Raw genomic sequence first — 24,786 nt, 5'->3', positions numbered from 1 at the left:
CACGAAAAGCATCAAAAAGCTTTAAATGTGATGTGTTCAATGTCGCACTGGACAACTTTACTGGTCAAATGAGAGTAAGATTTTAAGTATTTAAAAAAAAATTGACAAAGTTTTCCTTCCTCTGATCTTCACCGAAATCTCTAGAAAAGAAGAGCTACATATAAAACTCAATAATCTTGTAAAGCACAACGTATCAGACTTGATTAAAAAACAATTAAAGAAAAAAAAGTATATGCAAAGAAACTGCATTCAACTATATTTGAAGCTTTCTTACATTTAGCCAATAAAATACCATATGAAGAAGTCATTTCGTATTTTCCCACTAAGAAGACCCGGAAAATGTGTTTCTGTTTTAAGGATTACCGTTAGTACGATTAATTTTTACGATTCAAGATCAACTAGATTTGATTTGTGCTTTTTTATGAAAATAAAAAAATGAAATACGTTTAAACTATTTGTTAAAATCTCAAAGTAGGAGAGTAGCCAAAAATAAAAAAACCCATATCTCATGTATCAATACTCGATATTAAAGAACTGTCAAACAAACGGCGGGGTTTTTTTTGTTGTTGTTGATAACTAATCAATAACAACGATAAAAAAATAATAATAATAGTAAAGTTGGAATTATAACAGCCTTAAAAATATAAAAATTATTTTGTGCTTTTAATTTTTGATGACTATAAAAATGTCTAAAAAAGACAAAGAAAAAATATTTAACGCTAAGGCACTAATTTTGGTTTCATCTCCTAAACGTATTTGGTTTATGTTGTTTCGTACGGTAAGAAACAATTTGTGTTTAAAAGCAAAATGGCCAAAATATGACGACTTAAAATGAAAATTATCAAAAAAAATTTACATCAGGGATAATAAGTAATTATTTTAGTATTTAAAGACAAATTTTTGATAAAAATAATACTATGATTTTTTTTAACTTGTCCCTAACGTAATTGGAATATCTATATTGGTTAAAGAGGTAGGTAAAATTATTTTACAAAGTATTAAGTTATGGTTGATTTCTTTTACATTCTATTGAATTAATTATACTCTATTGCAGTTTCCTTACCTAAAAACTAAAATTTTTTTTTGTCTTTAGGTAAGAAAACATAAATTTTTACAAAAACAAAAATTAACATAAAATTTTTTTCAATGGTTTCGTCAATTTGATTTCTTCCAAATCTTTTAAGCTAGACGCAAATACGAGTTAAAATATTTTTTCTAATTGTTAAATGAAAGCAATAAGTTAAATCAATTTTCAATTAAATTATGCGTATTTTTATTCAAAATTTGTTTAACAAACCAAAAAGTATTTAAATCATAATACCTTTTAAATTTTTTAAAATTATCTTGAAGGCTAAAATTTTGTTTAAGTTTTGGTGATTTAAAAAATTCTAACAACAGTTAACACAAAACAATGTATGTTAACTGTTATTGGAATTTTTTATTCAAAAAAAAAAGCTCTCGGTTTTATTTTCATTTGTTTTAGAGGAGAGACTAATGCCTTTAAATTCAAACTGATTCTCTTCAATTGAAATTTAATACATCTTATTTATTGAAAAGTTTTCCCTAATTTTCTTTTCTTTTTTTTTTGAAGTTAATTTTTCAAAAAAATATTTAACTTCAGGAAAATAAATTTTTTCACAAACTAAGCAAAAAGTGCTAAATTTCTAAACAAGCAGCTTACTCCTAAGCATGCAAACTACTACTGAAGTGTTACTCATTTTTAGTTGAATGAGCACAAAATTCTAAAGCATGGCAAATCCTCAAATGGCAATCTCTCCTGAATTAAATGTACTTTAATTTCACTTTAGCACAACAGTTATAAAGTTAAGTATTTTTTAATAGCTCAGCAAATGTCTTAATATAGATTATAGGCATTTACATTTACAATTCTGTAATTAAGTAGGCCAGATACCATTTAAAAAAAAAAAAAAATTGGACTTCTTAAGAAGTTTTTACATACATTTGTATACAGAAGGGTTAAAAATCTAATTCTTCTGATTCAAGCATAGAGAATAGACATGGATCAAATCTTAAAGCACATTTCTGTGTAAATACAACAACTTTGTTTACTTTTATTTTCTACTGTTTTTTATTCAATTCTTTTACAACTTTTATACAGAAACAAAAAATTCTCGAGGGCGTAATTATGTACAAAAATAGCGTACGACTTGACTAAGTTATTAGTCAAGTCATAAAATGTAAATACGACAACTACAAAAATAGCGTATGACTTGACTCATAACTTACATCAATTAACTTTAATGACAAGAATTTTATAAACGTAATAATAAAGTTTCATAACGATCAGCTATTATCACATCACCCCAAGAACTAAAGTTCTTAAGTAACATAGTCATTTAAATATGTCGGCTTTGTCCTTTCTCTGGTTGATCGTCTGATTGCTGGTAATAAATTTTCGACGATTTCTCTGCCACCAGCTTCCTCCTCATCGTCAACAACTGTTTCTTCGGTTTCTTCCTCTTGTGCAGCAAAAATGTCTAAATCTTCAAAATCACTTTCATCGCTGTCGATCTTTTCACTGATAATAGTTTCTCTTGAAGCGTTTGAAACATTTGAGGCAGGAGCTATTCTCACATCTTGCACATGTCTTGGTACACCATCAATTTCAATATTTGTGTTTGTGAGTATGTCAGTTACAGTACCAATTTTCCAAACTGAAGTGCACTTTGCATCAGCAGGGCGAACGTAAACTTTTTCTCCAATTCCATAAGTTTCCATAACTCGTTGTGATCTTTCCTGAGTTTCAGTGTTTTTCTCCTCTTGAATTGGTAGACGCCAGACGTACATATTTTTCTGAGAAGCAGGTGCAGATTTCTCATTTGTTCACACCGTTGGTGTTGCATTGTACCAAAATACCGCTAGTAACGGACATATTTGTGCCCTCGCAGCTGTTCGTTTTACTGTGCGGTGGTTACGCTCCACTATCCCATTCCCTGAAGGTCTATATGCGCATCTAAGATCGAGTGTTGCAAATTTGTCACCAAGAGTTCTCCATTTTCTAACTTTTTCATCACATGCATCACTTGTGGCATTATGCGAATTAACGTACTGATTCAATTCGCAAAAGTCCAGAACAGGTCGTACCTTTCCTTTATTTTCCTGCTCAACAGCCATTAACGGGACAATCCCTTCTGTACTTTTTTCTTCTTTGTTGCATGGTTTCAACCAGCCATTTTTCACCCATAAGTCCATCTCATTATTAAATTGAGGTATCAACTGGGGTTTTACCTTGTACTGCGCGACAGAACTTCTTAGTTGTGGTTGACCTTGTTTCCATTTATATTTAGCAGTCCACTTTGTACCATCAAAGTAAGCATCAAAATCCTTGTCATTTATACCAACAATTTGTTTCTCTGTATAAATTGAAACAAAACCAAATTCAATTTTTCCATTGTACAAGTGCACTCCTCCACAGCGATTAATGACATCCATACCAATAATAGCATCAATACCGTTGACAACACTTTTTAGAATCATTACTAATGCTTTGAGCTTTTTTCCTTCAATGATTAATGTTACTGTAGCTTCTCTTTCAATATCGGCCAAATTCATAAGTTGACGCAAACTGGCCAAATACACATCGACAGATTCACCGTCATTCCATCTCCGATCTCTGAACTGCTTGTAAGCTTGGAAACCATCAACTGCAAATGCATCTAGTGGGGTGATGTTTATATTATATTCTTTTATTAAGTCTTGCAATAGAGAAAGTCTTCTTTTAATAAGCATTTCTGATAATCCATTTGATCGAACCCTATGACTTTCAGTCAGCATACTTTTTAACCATCCATGAACTGTTACTGAATCAGTGAATACTGACAAATTCTTTATATGCCACTTAGCAGCTAGGTTTATCCCACGCACCACAGCATCTAATTCAGCAATATTAATATGCATGACATCATTTATACTTCGAAGCCAAGCTGCATCCTCAATTATTACGCCATTGTATTCTATAGCAACCCCCATTGCCATGCTGCTTGCATCACACCACAATGTCGCTCCATTTTGAATTCCTTCAGCATTCCATTTTCCTCTCACAGAATCGCTAACTTCCAATCGGCGCAATATTTCAATCAACCATGACTGAGCTTGATCTCCGATTAGATCATCCCAAGCATCTCCTTGACTATGTCGTTTTATAAAACTGCAGGCAATTCTGAGCCAACCTCCAACAGGATAGTGACCTAACAAGTGTCCACATATCGAAAAAAGTTTCCGTCGTGTTACTTTTTCAGTTTTGATATCTTGTGACTTTGGAATGGTGTTTCCTCGTTTCCAACAAAGCTCCTTTTTTTCATTTCTAAATAGTTGCAAACCCAATACTCGTGCAGTATCACATTGCTCTGGCTCTTTGGTTACCAATCCATAACGCGCCAAATGATTTACGACCTTTTCAACTGATGTTTTTTCCAAATTAACAATTATATCGTCAATGTAGTGGTCAGTTGCTTCACTAATATCTGCATCTAGATTCAACACGCTGCCTAAGATTGAAGACATTATTTTTGGAGCAGAATTTAACCCAAAACCAAGACGTGTAAGATAGTATTTTTCTTCTTTGTAGATTACCCTCTGATGCTCCCACAAACTCGGATCAATGTGTACTTGCATATACGCGCATCTAGTAGGGCTTTTTCAATGTCCTTAGCGGAAGTTTTTTGGCTCTCCCCAAGTTGCTCATATAATGCGAACGCACTGCCTTCAAGAAACAACGGAATGATCAATGAAAGATCGCCCAACTTTTGCAGCTCTCCCACCAGCTTGATCTTTTTCAACCACACTACAACATCCCCAGATCCATCAAATTTTCCAATCATTTTTGCCATGGATGCCATACTGCCGAAATAGCTTGTAAATACAACAACTTTGTTTACTTTTATTTTCTACTGTTTTTTATTCAATTCTTTTACAACTTTTATACAGAAACAAAAAATTCTCGAGGGCGTAATTATGTACAAAAATAGCGTACGACTTGACTAAGTTATTAGTCAAGTCATAAAATGTAAATACGACAACTACAAAAATAGCGTATGACTTGACTCATAACTTACATCAATTAACTTTAATGACAAGAATTTTATAAACGTAATAATAAAGTTTCATAACGATCAGCTATTATCACATTCTGGTTCAAATCAAGTTTTGCAAGGGTTTAATGTATGTATATAACTTTCACCCCATATATTTACTGTAATTTATATCATTTTAAATCATAGTTAATTTCAAATGAGCAAGATTAGCCTACTTAAAAGACTTTTTTTCTTAATTTAATTCTTTTGATCTATTTTGAAAGAAAAAACCATTTAAATTTTTTTAGTTTAACTTTTTTTTTAGTAATCTGGATCATAGTGGTAAAACAGAACACTTAAAATATATATCACAAACAGTTTATTCTCTTCAGAAGAAAGTAAAGCAAATAAATCTAAAAAGCCAATTCTTATATTTAATTGATTTTACTTATATTTAATAAAAAGCCAGTTCCTTCTGTGGTATACTATAGCCATAGAATGGTATAAAGTAGCCATGGAATGGTATATAGAAGCCATTTATGCAAATTTTAAATAATTGCAATATGATTTGTTAAGCTGTTAGACTATAGACAAACTTCGTATGAACTGATCTATTATTGATAATATTTTGACAATTGAGTAAAGTTATAAATTATAATTATAAAGTAAAGTTCACCAATGTTGTTAGAAATCTTGGTAGCTCGTTAGTGTACAATTCAGAAAAAATCTTTATTTTTTTTTACATTTCTTTTAAGAAAATATATTAATCTATCCTCAACTTGAAAAGAAATCTCTTAAAGAACAATTTACCCAGCATGTTTATAATATAGTAGAAAGAAGTTTGTCATGTTTAAAATATACTGATTATAAGAAGTATGCAGTCAAAAACTTCTTCTTTAGAAAGACATGAAGCTTTTATGGTTGATATAAATATTGTAGGAGTTACCTATATACTAAATATTACAATATTTTAAATTTACGATATACTAAATTTAATTTAAACTAATCCAACAATATCCATTTTCAGAGGATTCTAGTGTCTTGTGTTTTGGCAATTCCATACACTTCTCTCTTTTTTTTGTCTCATCACTTGCCATTCTTTGAATCCACTATACCTATTTGCATTTCGTTCTTTGATCCTTTCTTCCATCTTTGACATCTATTGTTTTAATTTTATTAAAATGTATGAGTTTGTACTACACTTGTATTGTGTAGTGTTAGGCTATGTTATGTTAAGTTAATACAATTTTTTAACACAATCTTTTAAACCCAGCTTTTCAAATTTAAAATTTTAAACCAAAGCTTTAAATAAGTAGCAAAATCAATTCATATTGTAGTTACAGTAGCAGCCTTTTTTATCACTTATTTCTTTATGATTTTTAAATTTACTGTTAGAAATTGATGAAATATTTTTTGTTGTCAATTATTTGATATTGTACTACTTGTTATTTTTCTTTATGTTCCTTGCTTTGTAATAATTTACAAGTTTAAATCCAGCTATCACATTACAGAAAAGGAAAACATATTTTTTCCAAATAAAAGTTGTAAAAAGTAAAAAGCAACATAAAAGTATAGAGAGTAATGAAAGTTAACAAGTAATGTTAGCTACTACCTACCATAAAATCTTTTGTTACCAAGCAAAAATGATAAAAAAGAAGATGCCTCAACTTTGTTTCTGCTACTCTTTGCTTATAAATTCTTACTTAAATATTACAAAATCCAATATTAAGATAGTACATTGTTGTTTATATTATCTTATTACTATTTGATATTTCAATAATCCTTTTTTTTTGATAAATATTTATCTGTTCATCATATATACGCAACCACATACATTTAATCAAGTATTGTAAAAATATATACATTATATAATAATATATATAATATAATAATGTATATATATATATATATATATATATTTCAGAAAGTTTAAGGAAAATTAAAAAGCATATCCTAGAAATGGTTTGGTAGTTATGTCCTTGCAAAAATCTTTTCTTGAAAAGTATCACAATATCAAAGATAATGTAAAATCACCTGAAGAATTTTTATCCAATGAAAATGTTTATATTTTAAATTCAAAAAGTTTTCATTTCTCTGAAGTCTCAAAAGATGACCTGTATGAATTGAATGAAGATATGCAAAATCGTACACGAACTACACAAAAAATTGAAGAAAAAAGTTTGTTTGGAGAAAAAAGTGAGTTCATACACATTGACTTAAAAGATGGTGATACATTGCAAAAGCTTGCTCTTATGTTTCATTGCAATGTGAGTTTTTATATTTATTTTTATCATTTTGATTCATTTTTTTAAGACATTGTACTGTGCTAAGTATTTGTTAATACTTGTTATGTGTTAATGTTTTAGTATTTGTTAATATTTGTTATGTGTTAATGATTTCCAGAAAAAAATTCTTACAAAAATATTTATACAAAAATGTAAATTAGAACAGATACTAAAACCAATATAACTTTTTGATATTTTTTTGAGTTTGTTATTCCACAGCCTATTTTAATATATACCTTTTACTTTCTTAAAATTACATCAACTAAAGATCATTTATTTATTATTCTAAGTGAATCTATAACTTTATAGCTATCATCTATAAATTTATAGCAGTTGTTAAATATCAGGCAACCAAAAAAGTTCCTGTGGTTTATCCTAATTGCCTATTTCTAAGAAATGTATTAAGAAAACTGGTTGTGGTGGGGGGATGATTTTCCATATAAATTAAAGCTTGTTTTAAGGAGAATCAATCAGTGTGTTTCATAAGTTTTATTAGTGCGTTTTAAATTTAAAAGTCTTAAGTGGAGTATGGCTGTGTCAGATGCGATAATTCACGCCTGTTTACTTTATGAGTTCAAACTTGGAACCAAAGCTGCAGAAGCTTGTCGTAAGATATGCGCTGCTTTTGGGGAAGGTACCATAGCAGAACAGATGGGTCAAAAGTGGTTTAAAAAATTTTCTTCTGGAAATGAAAACCTTGAAGATGAACCAAGATCTGGAAGACCATCAATCGTAAACAACAAGGATATCAAGCTGGCAATCAAGCAGTACTCCAGTCAAACATGTCAGGACCTTGCCTTAAGATTTAATGTGAGTGATGAAACTATTCGTTTACATTTGCACCAACTTGGAAAACGTTGGAAGTTGAGCAAATGGGTACCTTATGAGTTGAGTGAAACAAACAAGCTACAGCGCTTAAATATTTGTTTCTGCTTTTGCTGCTTGCTTTCCTGCCACAATTGCTTTTCTGCCACAATTTAGTGCCATTTTTTGACCGGATGTTGACGTGCGACGAAAAATGGATTATGTACTGCAACAAAAAACGAACATATCATTGGCTAGCCAGTAACGATCTAGTACCGATGACTCCTAAACCAAGCATTCACCAATAGAAGGTTTTACTGTGTGTATGGTGGACTACAGCAGGACAAACCATCACTACTGAAATATACTCAGCCCAATTGGACAGAGTTTCGGTTGCTCTTCACCAAAAATAAGCAGCTTTGGCAAACAGAAAAGGTTTTGTATTCCACCAGGACAATGCCAGACCACACACCGCAAAAATCACGCGGGAAACTCTAGCACATTTACAATGGGAGATTCTACCTCACCCTCCATATTCACCAGACCTTGCGCCAAGTGACTATCACCTGTTTTTGGCACTGGATAATCATATGAGGAATCGACAGTTTCGAAATAGAGAAGATCTCGAAAATGAGTTAATTCAATTTTTTAGCTACCAAGCTCAAGACTTTTATAAAAATGGAATATACCAGCTTGTTTCACGATGGGAGAAAGTTATTCTTGCTGAAGGAGACTATTTTTCAGAATAAACTTTATTAAAACTGTTTTTATGTGTATTCATTATGGATCTGCAAAACCGCACAAACTTTTTTGGTTGCCTGATAACTATAAGAACATTTTGCTTTTTTGTTTTTTTTGCATTTACATTTTCTCATTATTTCAAGTTATCAACTAATAGTGGATTCCTAATCAATTATTTGTTAGTCTCTTCAGTTATTGGCACTAAGCTTGGACTCATTTATTGATTACCGGCTCTTACTTCTCTTTTATTGGGGAGTCAGTTTCTTGACTATGTATGCATGTATGTATGTATGTATGTATGTATGTATGTATGTATGTATGTATGTATGTATGTATGTATGTATGTATGTATGTATGCATGTATGCATGTATGCATGTATGCATGTATGCATGTATGCATGTATGCATGTATGCATGTATGCATGTATGCATGTATGTATGCATGCATGCATGCATGTATGTATGCATGTATGCATGTATGTATCTATGAATGTATCTATGTATGTATCTATGTATCTGTGTATCTATGTATGTATCTATGTATGTATTACTTTGAGTTATAAATATGTGTATTTTTAGATATCTGACATCAAGCTAGCCAATAAAATATACAAAGAACAAGATCTGCATGCCTTAAAGACCATTAAGATTCCTGTCATGCCTCATAGTATATTGCATGAAGAATTTTGCAAAAGTAAAGAGAAAGAGAATCTGAACTTAAAAAATCTGCAGACTATAGATATTCCAATCGACACAGCTTTTGACACTCTGAAAAATTTTGAAATAAAAAGTGACCTTGATTTTCTGTCAGATGATAATGAAGACAGTGATTTATTTGATGGACAGAGTGAGTTACATAGCCTTCTTGATGACAAGCCTTTAAAGTTAGTTAAACCAGGTCTCATTGTTGATCATCATGACTTAAATATTGTTGATTATCTGAATGTTATTGATAAAAGAATTGAAAAAACATGTGCAGTGTTAGACTGTAGCATTAGCAATTTAGAAGAGTTGCCGAATCTTATGAAAACTGACTTCGTATTTCCAAATACACAAAAAAAAACTAATGAACCTTTAGGTACCTTGGGTTCTTATACATGGACACATTATTTTTTTTGCTTTTGTTTTATTGCAGTCATCTGCCCAACAATAGGATTTTTATTATATAAATTTAAAGTACAGTAGTCTTAATTTTAAAAATTTCATTTGTGGTGAAGGTTTTAAAAAATTTCTGCTGTTTAAAAATCAAAAGATTTTTAATAAAACATTTTTACAAAATCTACACCAAAAGTTATAAAAGTGAGTTTAAATAAAAAGTGCTTAATGTAAGTTTTTTAAGAACTCTAAAACAAATATAGGACTAATTAGGTTTATGATAATAAAAGCCTTTAAAACACCATTTATATACAGTTATAATTTCATATGGAAATATTTATTGCATTATATGTGTATATATATATATATACATACTGGTATTTGAAAAAACATTAACTTTGTTTCTGTGTTTAGAAGTTATAATTTTTAGGTATTTTTAATATTGATGTCTTATTTATTACTTGTAATATTTTTTCAGTTTCTTTCAAAAACTTTATGAATTTAAGTATTTTTAGCAATAGTAAAAAAATTGAGATCTTTTGCTAGAATATTTTTATTAGTTGATATTTTTTTATTGTTCTTAAACAAAAATAAGATTATCTTATATCCTACGACTTATTGCTTTGGAGGTTGGTTGTGTAACTTGCTTCCTCTCCTTAAGTTTATATACAAAATTTCTCGCACCATAAACACCTGGATTTTGTAATTCTTTTATAATATTTATGTTAAATTAGTGGAAGAAGTTTATATTTTTATGGTTCATAATAAAAGTTGAAGAAGTTTATTTTGTTACTGTAATGAAGCACTTTTAAAAAGAAAATTATAAAAGTAAAAAATGATTGTATTAAAAATTTTCTTTTTGGTTTAAAAGGGGTATAAATCAATAGTTTTTGTCTAACTTATTGTCGTTTAAGTGAGCTCCATCTATGATTTTTGTTGTTAAGTAAGTCCAGCCCTAAATGATCTATTCTCTCTTAAAAAGTTTACCATATAATGTTGTAGTTTTAATTGCAATAATTATCGTTAAGTTCGGTCAGTGTTGCCGTAGAAAAATCTAATTCAAGCTCAACTGAGTATTTAAATTTATTAGACAAAGACATCTATGAGTATAAGTAGTGTTGCTCACTATAAATCTAATTCTGAACGAGAAAATGCTCTTAGGGGAGTGAGAATGTTTTCCAAAAATATGTCATGAAATACCACATATACTTAGTAAAATGGTACTTGTAATCAAAACCGAAATTTCTACTCCTATCATACCGTGGTGTGACAAATTATAAATTTTATATTGTAAAATAAGTATTTTGGGAAAACATATTTTTTTGATTTTAATTTGATATCTAGATATTATTTAGAAATTATATAGTATAAGTAAATATTTATTTTATACTATACAAAATTTATCATTTGAAACATTACTTTCGTATAGCGAACGACTTTGTTAGGTCCGCGGTTAACAGATTTTAAACAAGTAACGAATTTTATGTGTTTACTAAAAAGTTTCCCTGGATGTCAAGGTTTACCTAGTTTAACCTACACGTCTTAAAATGAGTTGTGTATGCATATTATTAAACATTTTTTCAAATGGATTTAAAAAATGCTTTGGTGTGTGTCATATAAATTAATGCTTTGGTATCTGTCATATATAAATGACAGAAATCGCTACATATTCGCTATAAAATTTATATGTAAAATTTCCAGGTTTTATATACGTAAAATAGAAAACTATTTAAATGTCATTCAAATTAACGTAACACGATCACTATTTTGGTTACGTTAGTAGTATAGTCCAACCGCACATTAAAGCGCGTAAACGAAATTAATGTGAAATTATTAAAACCCTATTTTCTTCAGTAGTTGTATTAATGAATTTTTAATTGTGTTTGTTTTTTGTTTACAACGTGTTGTGATTCAAAAAGAAATTTTCCAGTTTTACCATGTAATTAAAATTTGTTTTAAAAATGATGAAAGAAAAAGACGTTAGAGAAAAAATTACGCGCAAATATTTGGAAAATCCTAATATTAGCTTCAACTTGATAGCAAAAGAGTTACAAATGCATCCATACACCATTAGTCGTATTGCTCAACGTTTCTCTCAAGCAAAATCAATCAAACAAAATCTAGTAATGAAAGAATAGGAGTAGAACTTCAAGATAAAAAAGTGGTCAGAAAAGTTGTCAACGGCTTCAAGATTAACCTAAGCTTCTCACTTAGGGAAAAAATATGGACTTTTTTCGTAATTTTGTTACAAAAGTATAAAATGAATATGGTCTTCAAGAACTCGCTGAAGAAAATTGTAGGACAACTTTATTTCTAAAAACTTCTGTATAATCACACTTACAGGTCAAATATATTTTAAAAAGTGCTTGCAAAAACGTTTTCTACATCTGATTAAATCACAAGATAACGGACCTGTGCTTTAGCGTGATTTGGTTTCAAGTCGTAAGGGTAAACTGGTTGTGGAATGGATTTCTCTTTAATATCTTCAATAGAACAAATGCAAAGTCGCATAAAGTTAACAAATAAAATTTTCAAGTAAACCCCGTATATTAAAAAGTATTGAATATCTAAGTAAAGCTTAAAAAAAAGCAAATAAAACGTCTTCGCCAAACTTGGAGCTGTTTCCGCCAATATTTACCCCTCCTTTTCCCTTTCCCTTCCCCCCACTCCCAGACAAAAAATCCAAAATAGGTTCCTGCTGCGTGGCTACCCTGAATGTAAGAATTGAATTAATGTAAAAACGTTATAAATTAGAGTAATTTATATTCAGACCTTCGTTTTTATTTGGTAGTTTTAAAGATATTTAAAAAGTGCATTTCCGTTATAATTTCTGATTTAGTGTGCCATCTTGGACTTCAAGGGTATCGATCTGTCCGTTTTTTCTGTAGCGTCACTTCAACGACGAATTCTAAATTATTTTGTTTGTGACGTAGTATTCAGTGTTGGTGGTTGACGAGATTTTACACCAAAATAAATTTTCCTTGCATTATAGCTTATATTACTATGAAGCAAATGATTTCGGTAATTTAAAAAAAGAGTTATTTGATAATTTTTTACATACAATTGTAACTCACGAAACATAAATTAACAGATAGTATTGTTAAATAAATGTAGCTGCTTACTTAACAACGAAAATTTATATTTTAAAAGTTTCCTAAAAGATCTGTACTCTTTTACTATCATCAAAGACAAAATAGCATAACTTTTTTAAACAAATTTACCTTCTTTTTTTTAATTACTTTTTTTTTTTTTCCCTTTGTTATAATTGTGACGTTTATTTTTAATTAATTAGTTTTAAAATAAAATGATAAATACCATGTAAGTTAAATTAAAAGGTAAAAGTACAAGAATGCAAAAGCCTACTACAGTTTTATATTCACTGCATCGCTCTTTGCAAACTTACTCAACATTTACAGCAACAACTAGCTGTTTTTCAAATCTTAATTTGCAAAAGAATTTAAGAAAAAATGGTAAGCATTAAGTTTCTTTTTTGTATCTATCTTTTGTATTTAGGAGTCTATACTTCTTAGTTAAATCAGTTTCTATTTTAATTCTAACTCATCAGAATATCTAAATTATCTGTTAAGCAGTATACTTTTTTAAAATTAAAGTATTAAGCGGCTTGTAAAATCTTATTGTAAAGATTTTTTGAAATTTTTGAGCAATAATTTTCAAACTAAAAAAAAAAAAGGAAATTCAAAAAATATTTTATGAAATTTTATAAATTTTGTAATAGAATTTTAAGAATTTAACATAATTATTGCTGATTGTAGCAAAAGTTGTATGGTTGGCAAAGCATGGCTGCAATCATCAATGTTGCGCATCATTTAGTACCTCTGTCAAAATTTTTAAGAAAGCTGATAGCAATGGTAGCTCTCCTACTAATGGTGGTAGTTCTAGTAATGGGAAAGGCACAAGTGGTAATGGAAAAGGAAATCAATTGTGCTGTCCAAAATGTGGGGAGCCATGTACCCAAGTTGAAACATTTGTTTGTATGTTTAGTTGATTTTTTAAAAATTGTCTATATTTTTCTACATTTATAAATATGCTTGCAGTATTTATGAATACTATTTTATGCCTTGCACAAAGACTAGTTCAAACAGCTTAGTTGTACTATATATTGATGGTCCTTTTAAATATTCATACATTGATAGTCTTGAGTTGGTTAAGTAAGAGTTAATTATGTAGCTACAAGCAAAATAATTAGTTCTTACTAAGCTTATTTAATTTTCATATAATCATCAGTTTATCTGCAAATTATATAATCAAGTTTTTTTTAAAGGCAATTGACTAAAAAGGACTTTGTTTTTATAGTCATCTTTATGTTTGTTGTAGCTGCTACACGTTTTGTTAAGTGTGAAAAGTGTCAAAACTTTTTTGTGGTTTTATCTGAGTTGGAGTCAAAAAGATCAATTCACAGTGAAAGACACCAACAAACACAACAGCAGGAATCATCCTACACTAACAACCAATTAAAAAGATTGAAAGAACCGCCTCCGCCTAAGAAGGTAAATAATCTCTATCTAAGAAAACTTTAACTCTAAAATATTGGTCTAACCATTTGAAAAAGTGAACACTGATTTTTTTCTGGCAGATTTTCTCTTCAAATTCATTAAAGCTGATCTTTCCATATACACTTCAAATTTGCTTTTGTAAATTTTAGATCTATGAGTACTTATCTAAGTATGTGGTAGGGCAGGAAGTTGCTAAAAAAGTGCTATCAGTTGCTGTATATAATCATTATAAACGACTGTCTGTAAATATACCTGCCCAGGCTGATGCTAATATATCTGAAAACAATGGTATTAGTTTCCAAGATGAAAGAGCAAAATCTCGGACTAAGGGTAAATATATTTCACCATTTTTTGTTACCAATTTTTTGGCATATAAATGAATGACAAACCATATAGTAAATCAACATTATAGTTAAATTTTTTCTTAATTATTTTAAGTAGTCTTCAAGATGTTTTAATAAATAAATGCAGGAATGAGTAAAATCTTGTACTTTAACTGGAGTTGGATAAATTTTAAAAATATACATTTAAGAACGGACAATGGCTGAAAATTAATTGTTATAAAATTTGTTTAGTCCAGATTTATATTGACTATATGTTAGAATTCATAATATAACATAATTCCATAATATACTAAAAAAAATGTTCTAAGGATATACATAAAATGATATAAAAATATTTACAAAATTATCTTTAAGGTGATAATTATTACACAAGAGCTTATTATTTGGCAGTAGTATCAATTTTGATAAGCTTAATAAAATAGAAACAGTATTTTGTTGTTTGTTAGGGTTGGTTTTATTTATTTTGTGTTAGATTTCCTTCAAATTGCGTCTGGTAAGAATGCATCTTCTCCATTAGGAGCTGTTTATGTTTCTGACAGTCTAAAGGAGCCTTTGCAACCACCACCTCCATTATGTGTAGACAAAATTAATGATGATGATTCAATAAAAATTGACAAAAGTAACATCTTGCTGTTAGGACCCACAGGTTCTGGTGAGTTATACTGTTATTTAACATTATGTTATCTACGTAAAAAGTGTGAAATGAGCTTTAAAAATGTTGAAAATATTTCTGCTAAACTTAAGATTTTTTTTAATCTATAAATCGTCATTTTGAGCAACTCCACTGTAATCTAAGGTGAATGATGCAACACTCAATCAGCATTTACTAAATGTTTAAGTATTAAAATGGAATAAAGTTTTAAAAGATCTATTAAAATACTGACAACAATTTTTTAAATTCAGTTTCATTCCTATTCAAAAAATTTTTTCCAATTCTTATTTTTTTTTAAAAAAAAAAAAGGTGGGGGGAGGCAGCTAAAATTTAACAATCTTTAACATCAGTCTTATCCGTAATTCAAAGATAGTTTATTTTAACTATATTTGTTTTGGTTTGTTCTAAAAAAAAATCCAAGAGTTCAAGCTACAAGGGGCAGGATCAACTTCAAAGTGACCAGTTTTTTTTACAAAAATATTGCTACAATAAAGAATCAGGACAAGGGTTTATTATGATTTTCAGGGTTTGGTGAACAAACCCATAGTGCCATACTACAACTCACTAAAATAATTTGACAAAACCTAGATTCTATTTATAATGTTTAAAAAGACTTTTTTTTTAAATATAAATTCTCAGAATTAACAATTATACAAAATTTTCATGTTTTACAAAGTTTCATTTCTGATGTTCTACTATGTACCAAAATCTTTATATTATTTTGTATAAATAATTCTAATAAATTTCTGAATTTATCTGAAATTATCCAAACTTGTATGGAAAAGTGTGGCTTTGCTTGGTGTTAACTGAAAAAGTTATTCACTTAATTTTGTCCTATTTCATTTTTTTTAAAAAAATTTAATTTGACAAGTATTAAGTTTGTTAATAAAGTGGCTCACATGATTTATCCAAGAGCAACTTTTTAAAATATTTATTGTAAAATTGTGGCACTTAGTTTTGAATATTAATAACAAGTGAGTGATTAAATCCATGTTTTTTTGTCTAGTTAACTATAAATGTTTGATGAATGGGTCAGTTTCATATTTGAAAGTGAGCTTCTGGCTTACAAATTTATTTATTTCAAAAATTGAAGCTTATTAAAATTTTTACACATAAAACTTTTAACTTTACTCAAAAATTTTGATGACTTTGTAAAATACTGTGGTTACTAAGGAGTTGGTAGAACATTTCTAGAGAATACAGAGGAAGACTGCAAACACTAATGAAAAAAAAGAGTCTGCATTATCTCATCCTTTTAAACCTGATGCTTTCTTCAGTTGCTGGATCCAAGTATAAAACAAGTTTTTGGTATCATAGACTTATATATTATGCTTAACTGGCACTAAGCAGTATACAACCTTTCTGCAAATGAAAAATTAATTTTACTCAACTCCTTAAACTGTGAAGTTAACACATTCATATCAAATTCAATGGTCTTCAAGATTACTAGAGATAGACAAATTTGTTCTGAGGTTCAACTGTATTTTAGATATCTCTTGTTACATTTAAAAATGATAGTGATGTAGATACATTACTTTTTGCAAAATCTCTTCTAAACTCACTACAAATTGAATTGTTTTATTAGTGTTTTTTTTATTATTAACAAAAATTTCTGTATAAAAGGATCACAGTCAATAAATATCTGCTAATGGTTGCATAGCACTAATTTAAAAACTAAATGATCAATCGACTTTGATGATGAGAAATATTTAGAATGGCTTAAACTAGCAACCAAGTACAACTTAAATACATTAAATAATCAATGTTTAGCCAAATTCAAGTGCCATTTGAATTAATACTTAATTTTAAATTACAAATCAAATCAGTAATTTATGGACATTATAATTTACATATTAATTTCAAACTCTATATGCTTATAAAGTTGTAATGCTATTTGAAAAATTTTTTTTTGATAGCAATTATATTTATTATTAATTACTCCTTTCCCCACAATGTTTACTCTTTCCGATGAACTTCTTGTGGTTCAATTCAAGTTTATTCATTTGCAACTTTAAAGATCAGTTACAATTTTAGATTGCAATAAAAAAAAATCATGTTTATTCTTCCAGTAACAAACTGAACAAACTGAAAGTCCCCAATGTCTTTAATTTGTTGTATGTGATAATTCCAAATTTTATTTCTGACCTAAAGGTCTTCTCTCTTGTTTAATACGCTTTTTTGGGACAGCTTCTATTCAAGACCATCATGTTTTGCTATGACAAACTATTTCTAGTATTTGTCATGAAACTAACTCTAGGTTTTCTACTTTCTAGCTATTTCACTAGCTGCAAATGTTTACATTAAGAGTTAACACTTTATATCTGATGCAAATCTTTATTTGAATTCAACTTAAAAAAAGCTGATAAATTAATCTACACATTAGTAGATATTTATTGAAGAAGCTTTATAAAAATTGTAAAAACAAATTCCAGTTGAATGAAAGTAAATGAGTGTTGAATCCTGATTTTTTTTTTTTGTTATTCACAATCTTGAAACAATTTATTTTGACTTCATTTTTATTCATCTCTATATCTAAACAAGTTTTTAGATTTGTGCAGCATTTAGGCTAAAAGTATTCAATTTGTGGCAATCAGAAGAAGCAAAGCAATTTAGAAATACAATAAAGATTTTTAGCCATGATAAAAGTTTTGTTTAGTTTGAAGCCTCGTTTTTTGAGGAGGCCTCCTTTATAAAAAGCTGGATGATGAACATTTATATTAACTGAGTATTTGTGTAAAAAGATTTTAAAAAATTAATCATTCAAATTTAGGGAAAACCTTATTAGCTCAAACTATAGCCAAATGTCTTGATGTCCCATTTGCCATGTGTGACTGTACTTCACTTACGCAAGCTGGATATGTTGGCGAAGATATTGAATCAGTTATCACAAAACTTCTTCAAGAGGCTAATTACAATGTTGAATTAGCTCAGCAGGGTAGCTCATTTTTATCTATTATTTATACAAATTTAATATTTAATTATTTATACAAAGGAATATTTCAATACTGTTTCTTTGCTAAATATTTCTTTATATTAGGAACTGACAATATTGTCATAAACGAATTATTTAATTCTGCTACATCTTATTTATTTGTAGCTTAACAATTTTTATCTACTAAATCACAATAATTGTCAAAGCTATAAAAGTGTGATGTTGTTAAAATGTTACTTAAATGTTAATTCTTTTAACTTGAAGTGTTGCTTTGGATTTAAGGTATAGTATTTTTGGATGAAGTGGATAAAATCAGTTGTGTGTCTGGCTTTCATCAAGTGAGAGATGTTGGCGGGGAGGGCGTTCAACAGGTTAGCCTTAATTTGATAGTACTGTAAAAATAATAGGATTATCTAAAATTCCCTTTCTATCAGCTATCTAAGTCCTGCCGATTATAAAAACTTTTCTTTATTCTTTTTGTATAGGGTTTGTTAAAAATGCTCGAAGGCACTGTTGTGAATGTTCCGGAGCGAACTTCAAGGAAAATGCGGGGTGAAAATGTCCCTGTTGATACTACCAACATTATGTTTGTAGCATCTGGTGCATTTAATGGTTTGGAAGATATAGTAAGACGCAGACAGCAGGATAAAGTAAGAACATTTTTCCCATAAGAGATGCTTTTATATATCGTTTAGATAATTATATAAAAATCTATTGCCATAATAGGTATTTTAAAAAAATATTTCATTAAAATATTTCATTTCAAGCTTTTCGTTGATTTTATCATTTGTTAGTCACTTGGTTTTGGTTCGTCCGCAAAAAGAAAATCTAATGAACCGATGGACTTGAAAACAATCTCCAAAGAAGTAGCAAGTGAAAGAAACGAGCGCGATATTCTTCTTTCTCAGGTTGAAGCTCGAGACTTGATTGGATATGGTATGATACCAGAGTTTGTTGGCAGATTGCCAATATTAGTCTCCATCAACTCGCTAGACGAAAATGCTTTAGTTACGATTTTAACTGAACCGAAAAATGCTCTTATACCACAATATCAGCATCTTTTTAAAATGGACAAGGTAAGAGTAATTTTCCCAAATGTAGTTTTCGTTTTCATGAAATTCAAAAAGCTTATCAACGTTCGCACAAATTTTCTACTTGTTTTATAGTTTTATGGTATTGGTTATATCCTTAATATTAGTTGAGAATATCATAGAAGTAAATTTGACCTTTTTTTTTTTTTACTACTTTAAGTTGCACGAATATCTTCTATTCTAGGTTGATCTACATTTTACTAAAGACGCTTTGCACAAAATAGCAACTTTGGCTCAAGAGCGGAAGACTGGTGCACGGGGTTTGAAATCCATCTTAGTAAGACTATTATTTTTTTGTTCGACTTTTAACGAGCAAACGCATTTTGTTAAAGCAGTAGTTGAATAGCATCTTTTTTTAGTAGTTAATTTAATTGACTCCACAAACATGTTTTGTTGGTGTGATTTAATTGAAGTTTAGCTAGTTAAAATTTTGACTCAACATATGGTGCTGTGAGTGGGCTAACAATCTTTATAAGCGATTATATATTGCTTTATTTTACAATATCTTTATAATTTTAGGGTACAATATTTGTAACTCCCTAAACTGGTCAAAAATTAATTAGTCAATTTAAAAAATACGTCTGTTAGTATTTTTTTTTTTTTTTTTTTTTTTTTTTTTTTGTAGGAAAAGATCTTACTTGATCCAATGTTTGATGTTCCTGGATCAGAAATTTCTGCTGTCTACATCGATGAAGATACCGTTTTAGGCAAGAAAAAACCTGGGTACGAGACTCGAGTCATAAAAGAAAACGACCAAGAGGTTGTAGAAGAGGATAATGACGTCATAAAAGCTACTTCTTGCTTATGATTGATTCAAGATAAAACAAATTATTTGCATACATTTCGGTTTATATTTATGTTTGTGTATTTTTTGTATTTTAAATTTATTATATACGGGTAGAATATGAAACAAAAAAAATTTAGCTCCAGTTTAGATTTCCATTTGTTGGATAAGATTGAGGGTTAATGCCTGCTTTAGTCTTGATAGAACTTCTTTCAAGATCTAATCTTATTTAATTTTCTGGCAGAACCCCCTTTTCCTTTAAAGTAGTAATTTTTTTTTCCCAACATAAAGGCAGTTATTTTCTTTTTGTAAAAAGGCAACCTTTTTTGTGGTTGATAATCTTTGGAAATTTTAAATCTGTGTAAATATTTCATGTGTAAATTGACAAAGTTTGTTCACATAACAGTAGTAAAGGAATACGAGCTTTACATTAATTACATTGTTCTGGCATAGATGTAAATTAAAATTGTAACATACGAAATTAATAAGGCAAAAGGGAATAAATTCTATCAGGGACGTTAGAAACATTACTCGTCAACTATTTTTAATGTTTGAATGTTTTCGCTATAAGTTAATTTCACATTAAACTTGCTGGCCTAACGTGCTTTAAAAACATTGTAATATGCGTATACAAAAGTTTATTATCAAACCATTTTGATTTAAGTTTTCTTTTTTGACCTCAGAGATTTTTGTTTGTTTCATTCGATAAACTAATGCGAAGACTGATTCTAATTTTAGAGATATTTTTGCTGTAATTTAGTTCGTCAGACGTTATTAATACAAATTAAGTTTCAATATTTTCCTCATTTAAAATTTAAAGATTAAAGGCCATTTCCGTTGTAGTTGACTTCATTTCTCCATTGAGAGCACCAATTATTGATAGCGTGAACAAAAAACGTAAAGTCATTGGACGACTAAACAACGAGAGGAAATATTAGATTGGATCATTTTAAGGCAAGGGTGGACTACTCATTTTGACTGTTTTCAAATATTCCATACGCCTCTCAGATTCAGATGTCATGTGATTGAAGAATTCCACCAACAAATGTGCATGAAAAGACTGCAACGTTAGGCAAACCACTTCCTGTTAGCAATCTAGCAAATTAACATCTATGGTGGTCATGATGCATCATGACCACCATAGATGTTAGTTACATTATGATCATGATGGATCATGCTACATTATGATCATGATGCATCATGACCACCCCTTCTCTTAGAGAGAAAAATTGTGATTTATAAACAGGCAATAACTTAAGTTGCTGCGTTTTACCAAATAACGGCAGAGGATATGCTAGATATATCAAAATTTCATTAAATACCAATTTTTTTCTGGTGAAAACACAAATTTGTGTATGCAAAGACAGATCTTGAGGAAGGGTTATAGAAGTTGTCTTTTTGTACATAAATATCATTATGCACAAAAACAGTGCGCCCTCCCCCTGAAAAACGCTGTATCTGCCCAAAGACCAGTGAGATTTTAACCAAACAGGAGCACGGACCCAAACTGCCCCTCCTGCTTCCGTTTGGTGAAAACTATGCCCTAAGTAGTAAAAAAACAAACTTTATATATAGTTTTAGTAATAATAACTTTATAGGTAGTTCTATAACTAATATTGCACGATTGTTTCTATTATATTATTATATTATATTAACTGCATTGTGCAACTGTTTCTATTACTATCAATAGATATAATTAACAATTAGTTTTCAATGATAAGCTTAATATAGAAACTAAGTTTTTTGATCCAAAACAACAGAAATGTTTTGTTGGCAGGCAGGATCTAGAAAATCGCAAATTGAGAGAGAATTACTTTAGACTATTATTTATCCTTAGCTGATTACTTTGTTCGACATGCATTTTGGTCTTGTAAATGTATATTGAAACTAAACATTTATATTAGTTTCATATATAACATTTATCGAATACTACGTATTTATGTAGTGTTTCATTCTTCCTCACTGAAGTTAGTTGTGAAGACTATGGGTAAATAAATGCGCAGTGGTTAATTGCCGAACCGGCTATAGATTTAAAGAAAGTTATTTTCCTAAATATGCTAATTTAGAAGAAAAACGGATTAAATTTATAAGCAGAAAAGATTGGAAACCAAGCAGACATTTTATGCATAAATCATTTTGAACTAAAGTATTAAAAATATGGAAAACGAGTTTTTTTTTTTTGTAGACTTCAGTGGCATTCAAAAGAAGCTCCTTTTATCGAATCAGTAAGTGTTGATAAAATTTGCATGTAAAACTGCGTTGTAAAAGTTGTCCACTTCCTTATTGGTTAGAACTATCAAGAATCGTAAGCTCACGAATTTTATCTATTTTAAATAATTTGGTGTCTTTTATATGCACAACTTTGTTGAAGGGAATTACTATTATTTACTTAACGAACTTTTAAAACTAATCTTTTTCAAATCTAGAGGTCATCCTCCATATTCTTCGAAATTGCAAAGATATTCATCATCTCAGGTTAGTTTGCGTTATTTGGAACAACTTCTTTTATTGTCAAAGTCACAATTAAAGAAGTTAGTACCAAGTGGAATTGATTCAACAAAATCATTAAAGTTATTGTTAAATGAGGACAAAATAAGCAATCATTGTATTATTTTTTTGATGAAATGTATCTGCAGTAGGGGTGGTAAACGATTAACGATTAATCGATTAAAAACCATTAATCATTAATCGATTAATTAACAAACGATTAATCGATTAATTTTTTTTTTAATTTAACAACTTAGCGTTTTTTTGTTTCAAAGATTTTTACGAACATTTAAAAGCGTTTTTTTAACGAACAAGACTTGTGTTGACTTCTATGTTGATTTGCCTTTATTTTCCGGCATCCGGTCAAATATTAGTATAAACAAACAAAAACAATGCTTTTTTCATAGTGCCGTTTCTTAACCACCATTTACAATGTCGTTTGGAAAAAACCGCTCTGAAGTTTGGAAACACTTTTTATTGGAAAATAAAGGCAAATCAACATACAAGTGCAAACATTGTTCAGTTGAACTTAAATTCCATTCATCAACTTCAAGTTTCTTGTATCATTTAGAGCACAAACATAAAATTTATTTGACAAAAGTTATTTTAGAGAAGTCTAAAAATATACAGCCAAGTATTGCTACCTATTGTAGTAATACAGGTAGCAAAGCTGAAGATGTATTAGCTCGTTTAACTGCTGTTGATCGTATCCCTTTTGCAACTTTGGCCAATAGCAAAGATATTAAAAATGGCTGGAAAGCTCAAGGACTTAAAATCCCTGATGACCGACATGCTATAAAGACAATTGTTATGAACTACGCAAACTCAATTAAGTTAAAAGTTGTTCAAGAGCTTCAGGAAAAAAAATTAAAAGGAGAAAGGTTTTCAATTTTTCTTGATGAGTGGACTTCTGGTAAAACTAGAAGGTATTTATGTCTCAATGTACATTGTTCAGACAAATGTTACTATGGTCTTGGGATGATTAGAATAAATGGTTCGTTGCCTTCAGAAAGAGCTGTTAATATTGTTATTGAGAAATTAAATGAATTTGGTTTAAATTTGATCAATGATGTTTTTGGATGTGTTACTGACGGTGCATCAGTAATGAAAAAAATGGGACGAGAAATGGGAGTTATACACCAACTTTGCTACTGCCATGGAATTCATCTTGCTGTATGTGATATTCTTTACAAGAAAAAATGCTTAGAAATAGAAACAACTCAAGAAGAAATAATGACTGATGAGATTGAAAATGAAACATCTGATTCCGACCCTGATGATGAAAACAACACTGAAGAATGCTGGAATGAGGAAAGTAATAGCTCTGTTTCACAGGAAATCCAGTTTAATGAGGACTATGGCGTTATCATATTGAAGGTTCGTAAAATAGTCAAACTTTTTAGAAAATCTCCACTTAAAAACGATTCCCTTCAAAGTATTTGTAGAACAGATTTAGGAAAAGAACTCAAGCCTATTTTGGATACTAAAACAAAATGGAATTCGCTAATAAGTATGTTAAAACGATTCTTAAAATTAAAAAATGTTATTGCAAAGGGTCTTGTTGATATATCTAGAACAGATTTAATTTTAAAAGAAGAAATAAAACACATTTCTGATATTGTTCAGGCTCTACATGTTGTAGAGTTAAGTGTTATGGAACTAGGGAAAAGAGACTGTGATCTGATAAAATCTGATAAAATTATTTTGTTTTTACTACAAAATCTTAAAGAACAAAATACTAACATTGGTCAAAAATTATTTACTGTTGTCTCGGAGAGAATTGTTGAAAGAAGAAGTTGTAATATTGCTGGTTTACTGTGCTTTTTACATAACCCAGCTGACTATAAATCAGACTCAGAATTTCCAGATAATCTTTTGAAATACCCACATAAAAGTAAAATTGCTAAAACTGCTAGAGAAATATACCTACGTTTATTTCTACATGAGGAAGTAGAAGAAGCATATCAGTCTGAGTTAGAGTACACTTGTAATGAAGAACCATTAAGAAAAAAAACTAAAGGTGA

General features: G+C 29.5%; 2 protein-coding genes across 4 annotated transcripts; both read left to right on the top strand.

The window, feature by feature from the left end:
- The first annotated feature begins 785 nt into the window (after positions 1 to 785).
- LOC145187592 (uncharacterized) lies at positions 786 to 10,112 on the top strand. 2 transcript variants are annotated; one of them, XM_090066420.1, is made up of 3 exons: positions 786 to 973; positions 7,134 to 7,300; positions 9,443 to 10,111. In XM_090066420.1, exons 2-3 carry the CDS (start codon positions 7,169 to 7,171, stop codon positions 10,046 to 10,048), a joined length of 738 nt encoding a protein of 245 aa, XP_089922546.1. In that variant the 5' UTR covers positions 786 to 973; positions 7,134 to 7,168; the 3' UTR covers positions 10,049 to 10,111. The 2 variants fall into 2 exon arrangements, with proteins under 2 accessions (XP_089922546.1, XP_089922537.1); XM_090066411.1 differs by lacking the exon at positions 786 to 973 and having other exon boundaries at positions 6,918 to 7,300; positions 9,443 to 10,112.
- Positions 10,113 to 13,210: 3,098 nt separating this feature from the next.
- LOC145187835 (ATP-dependent clpX-like chaperone, mitochondrial) lies at positions 13,211 to 20,664 on the top strand. 2 transcript variants are annotated; one of them, XM_080064323.2, is made up of 11 exons: positions 13,211 to 13,428; positions 13,732 to 13,950; positions 14,294 to 14,466; positions 14,622 to 14,802; positions 15,334 to 15,468; positions 18,239 to 18,403; positions 18,683 to 18,771; positions 18,886 to 19,050; positions 19,195 to 19,476; positions 19,676 to 19,768; positions 20,117 to 20,664. In XM_080064323.2, the coding sequence occupies exons 1-11, from the start codon at positions 13,308 to 13,310 to the stop codon at positions 20,297 to 20,299; spliced, it is 1,806 nt and encodes a 601-aa protein (XP_079920449.2). In that variant the 5' UTR covers positions 13,211 to 13,307; the 3' UTR covers positions 20,300 to 20,664. The 2 variants fall into 2 exon arrangements, with proteins under 2 accessions (XP_079920449.2, XP_079920448.2); XM_080064322.2 differs by having other exon boundaries at positions 15,289 to 15,468.
- The last annotated feature ends 4,122 nt before the right edge of the window (positions 20,665 to 24,786 follow it).

Source organism: Hydra viridissima, unplaced genomic scaffold (assembly GCF_058129835.1).
Source record: "Hydra viridissima isolate aposymbiotic clone 2 unplaced genomic scaffold, HvirCarnegie_v1 scaffold_1, whole genome shotgun sequence".
NCBI classification, from domain to species: Eukaryota; Metazoa; Cnidaria; class Hydrozoa; order Anthoathecata; family Hydridae; genus Hydra; species Hydra viridissima.
The sequence above is the reverse complement of the archived record's forward strand: the minus strand, read 5'-3'. Positions and strand labels throughout refer to the sequence as shown.

What these genes read in the sequence shown, in the direction of transcription:
- LOC145187592 (XM_090066411.1), top strand. Translation starts at nt 7,007, where the DNA reads ATGTCCTTGCAAAAATCTTTTCTTGAAAAGTATCACAATATCAAAGAT. An exon ending in CTCTTATGTTTCATTGCAAT is followed by an intron (nt 7,301 to 9,442) that starts GTGAGTTTTTAT and finishes GTGTATTTTTAG; the next exon opens with ATATCTGACATCAAGCTAGC.
- LOC145187835 (XM_080064322.2), top strand. Translation starts at nt 13,308, where the DNA reads ATGCAAAAGCCTACTACAGTTTTATATTCACTGCATCGCTCTTTGCAA. An exon ending in CCAAGTTGAAACATTTGTTT is followed by an intron (nt 13,951 to 14,293) that starts GTATGTTTAGTT and finishes TGTTTGTTGTAG; the next exon opens with CTGCTACACGTTTTGTTAAG. An exon ending in AGCAAAATCTCGGACTAAGG is followed by an intron (nt 14,803 to 15,288) that starts GTAAATATATTT and finishes ATTTTGTGTTAG; the next exon opens with ATTTCCTTCAAATTGCGTCT.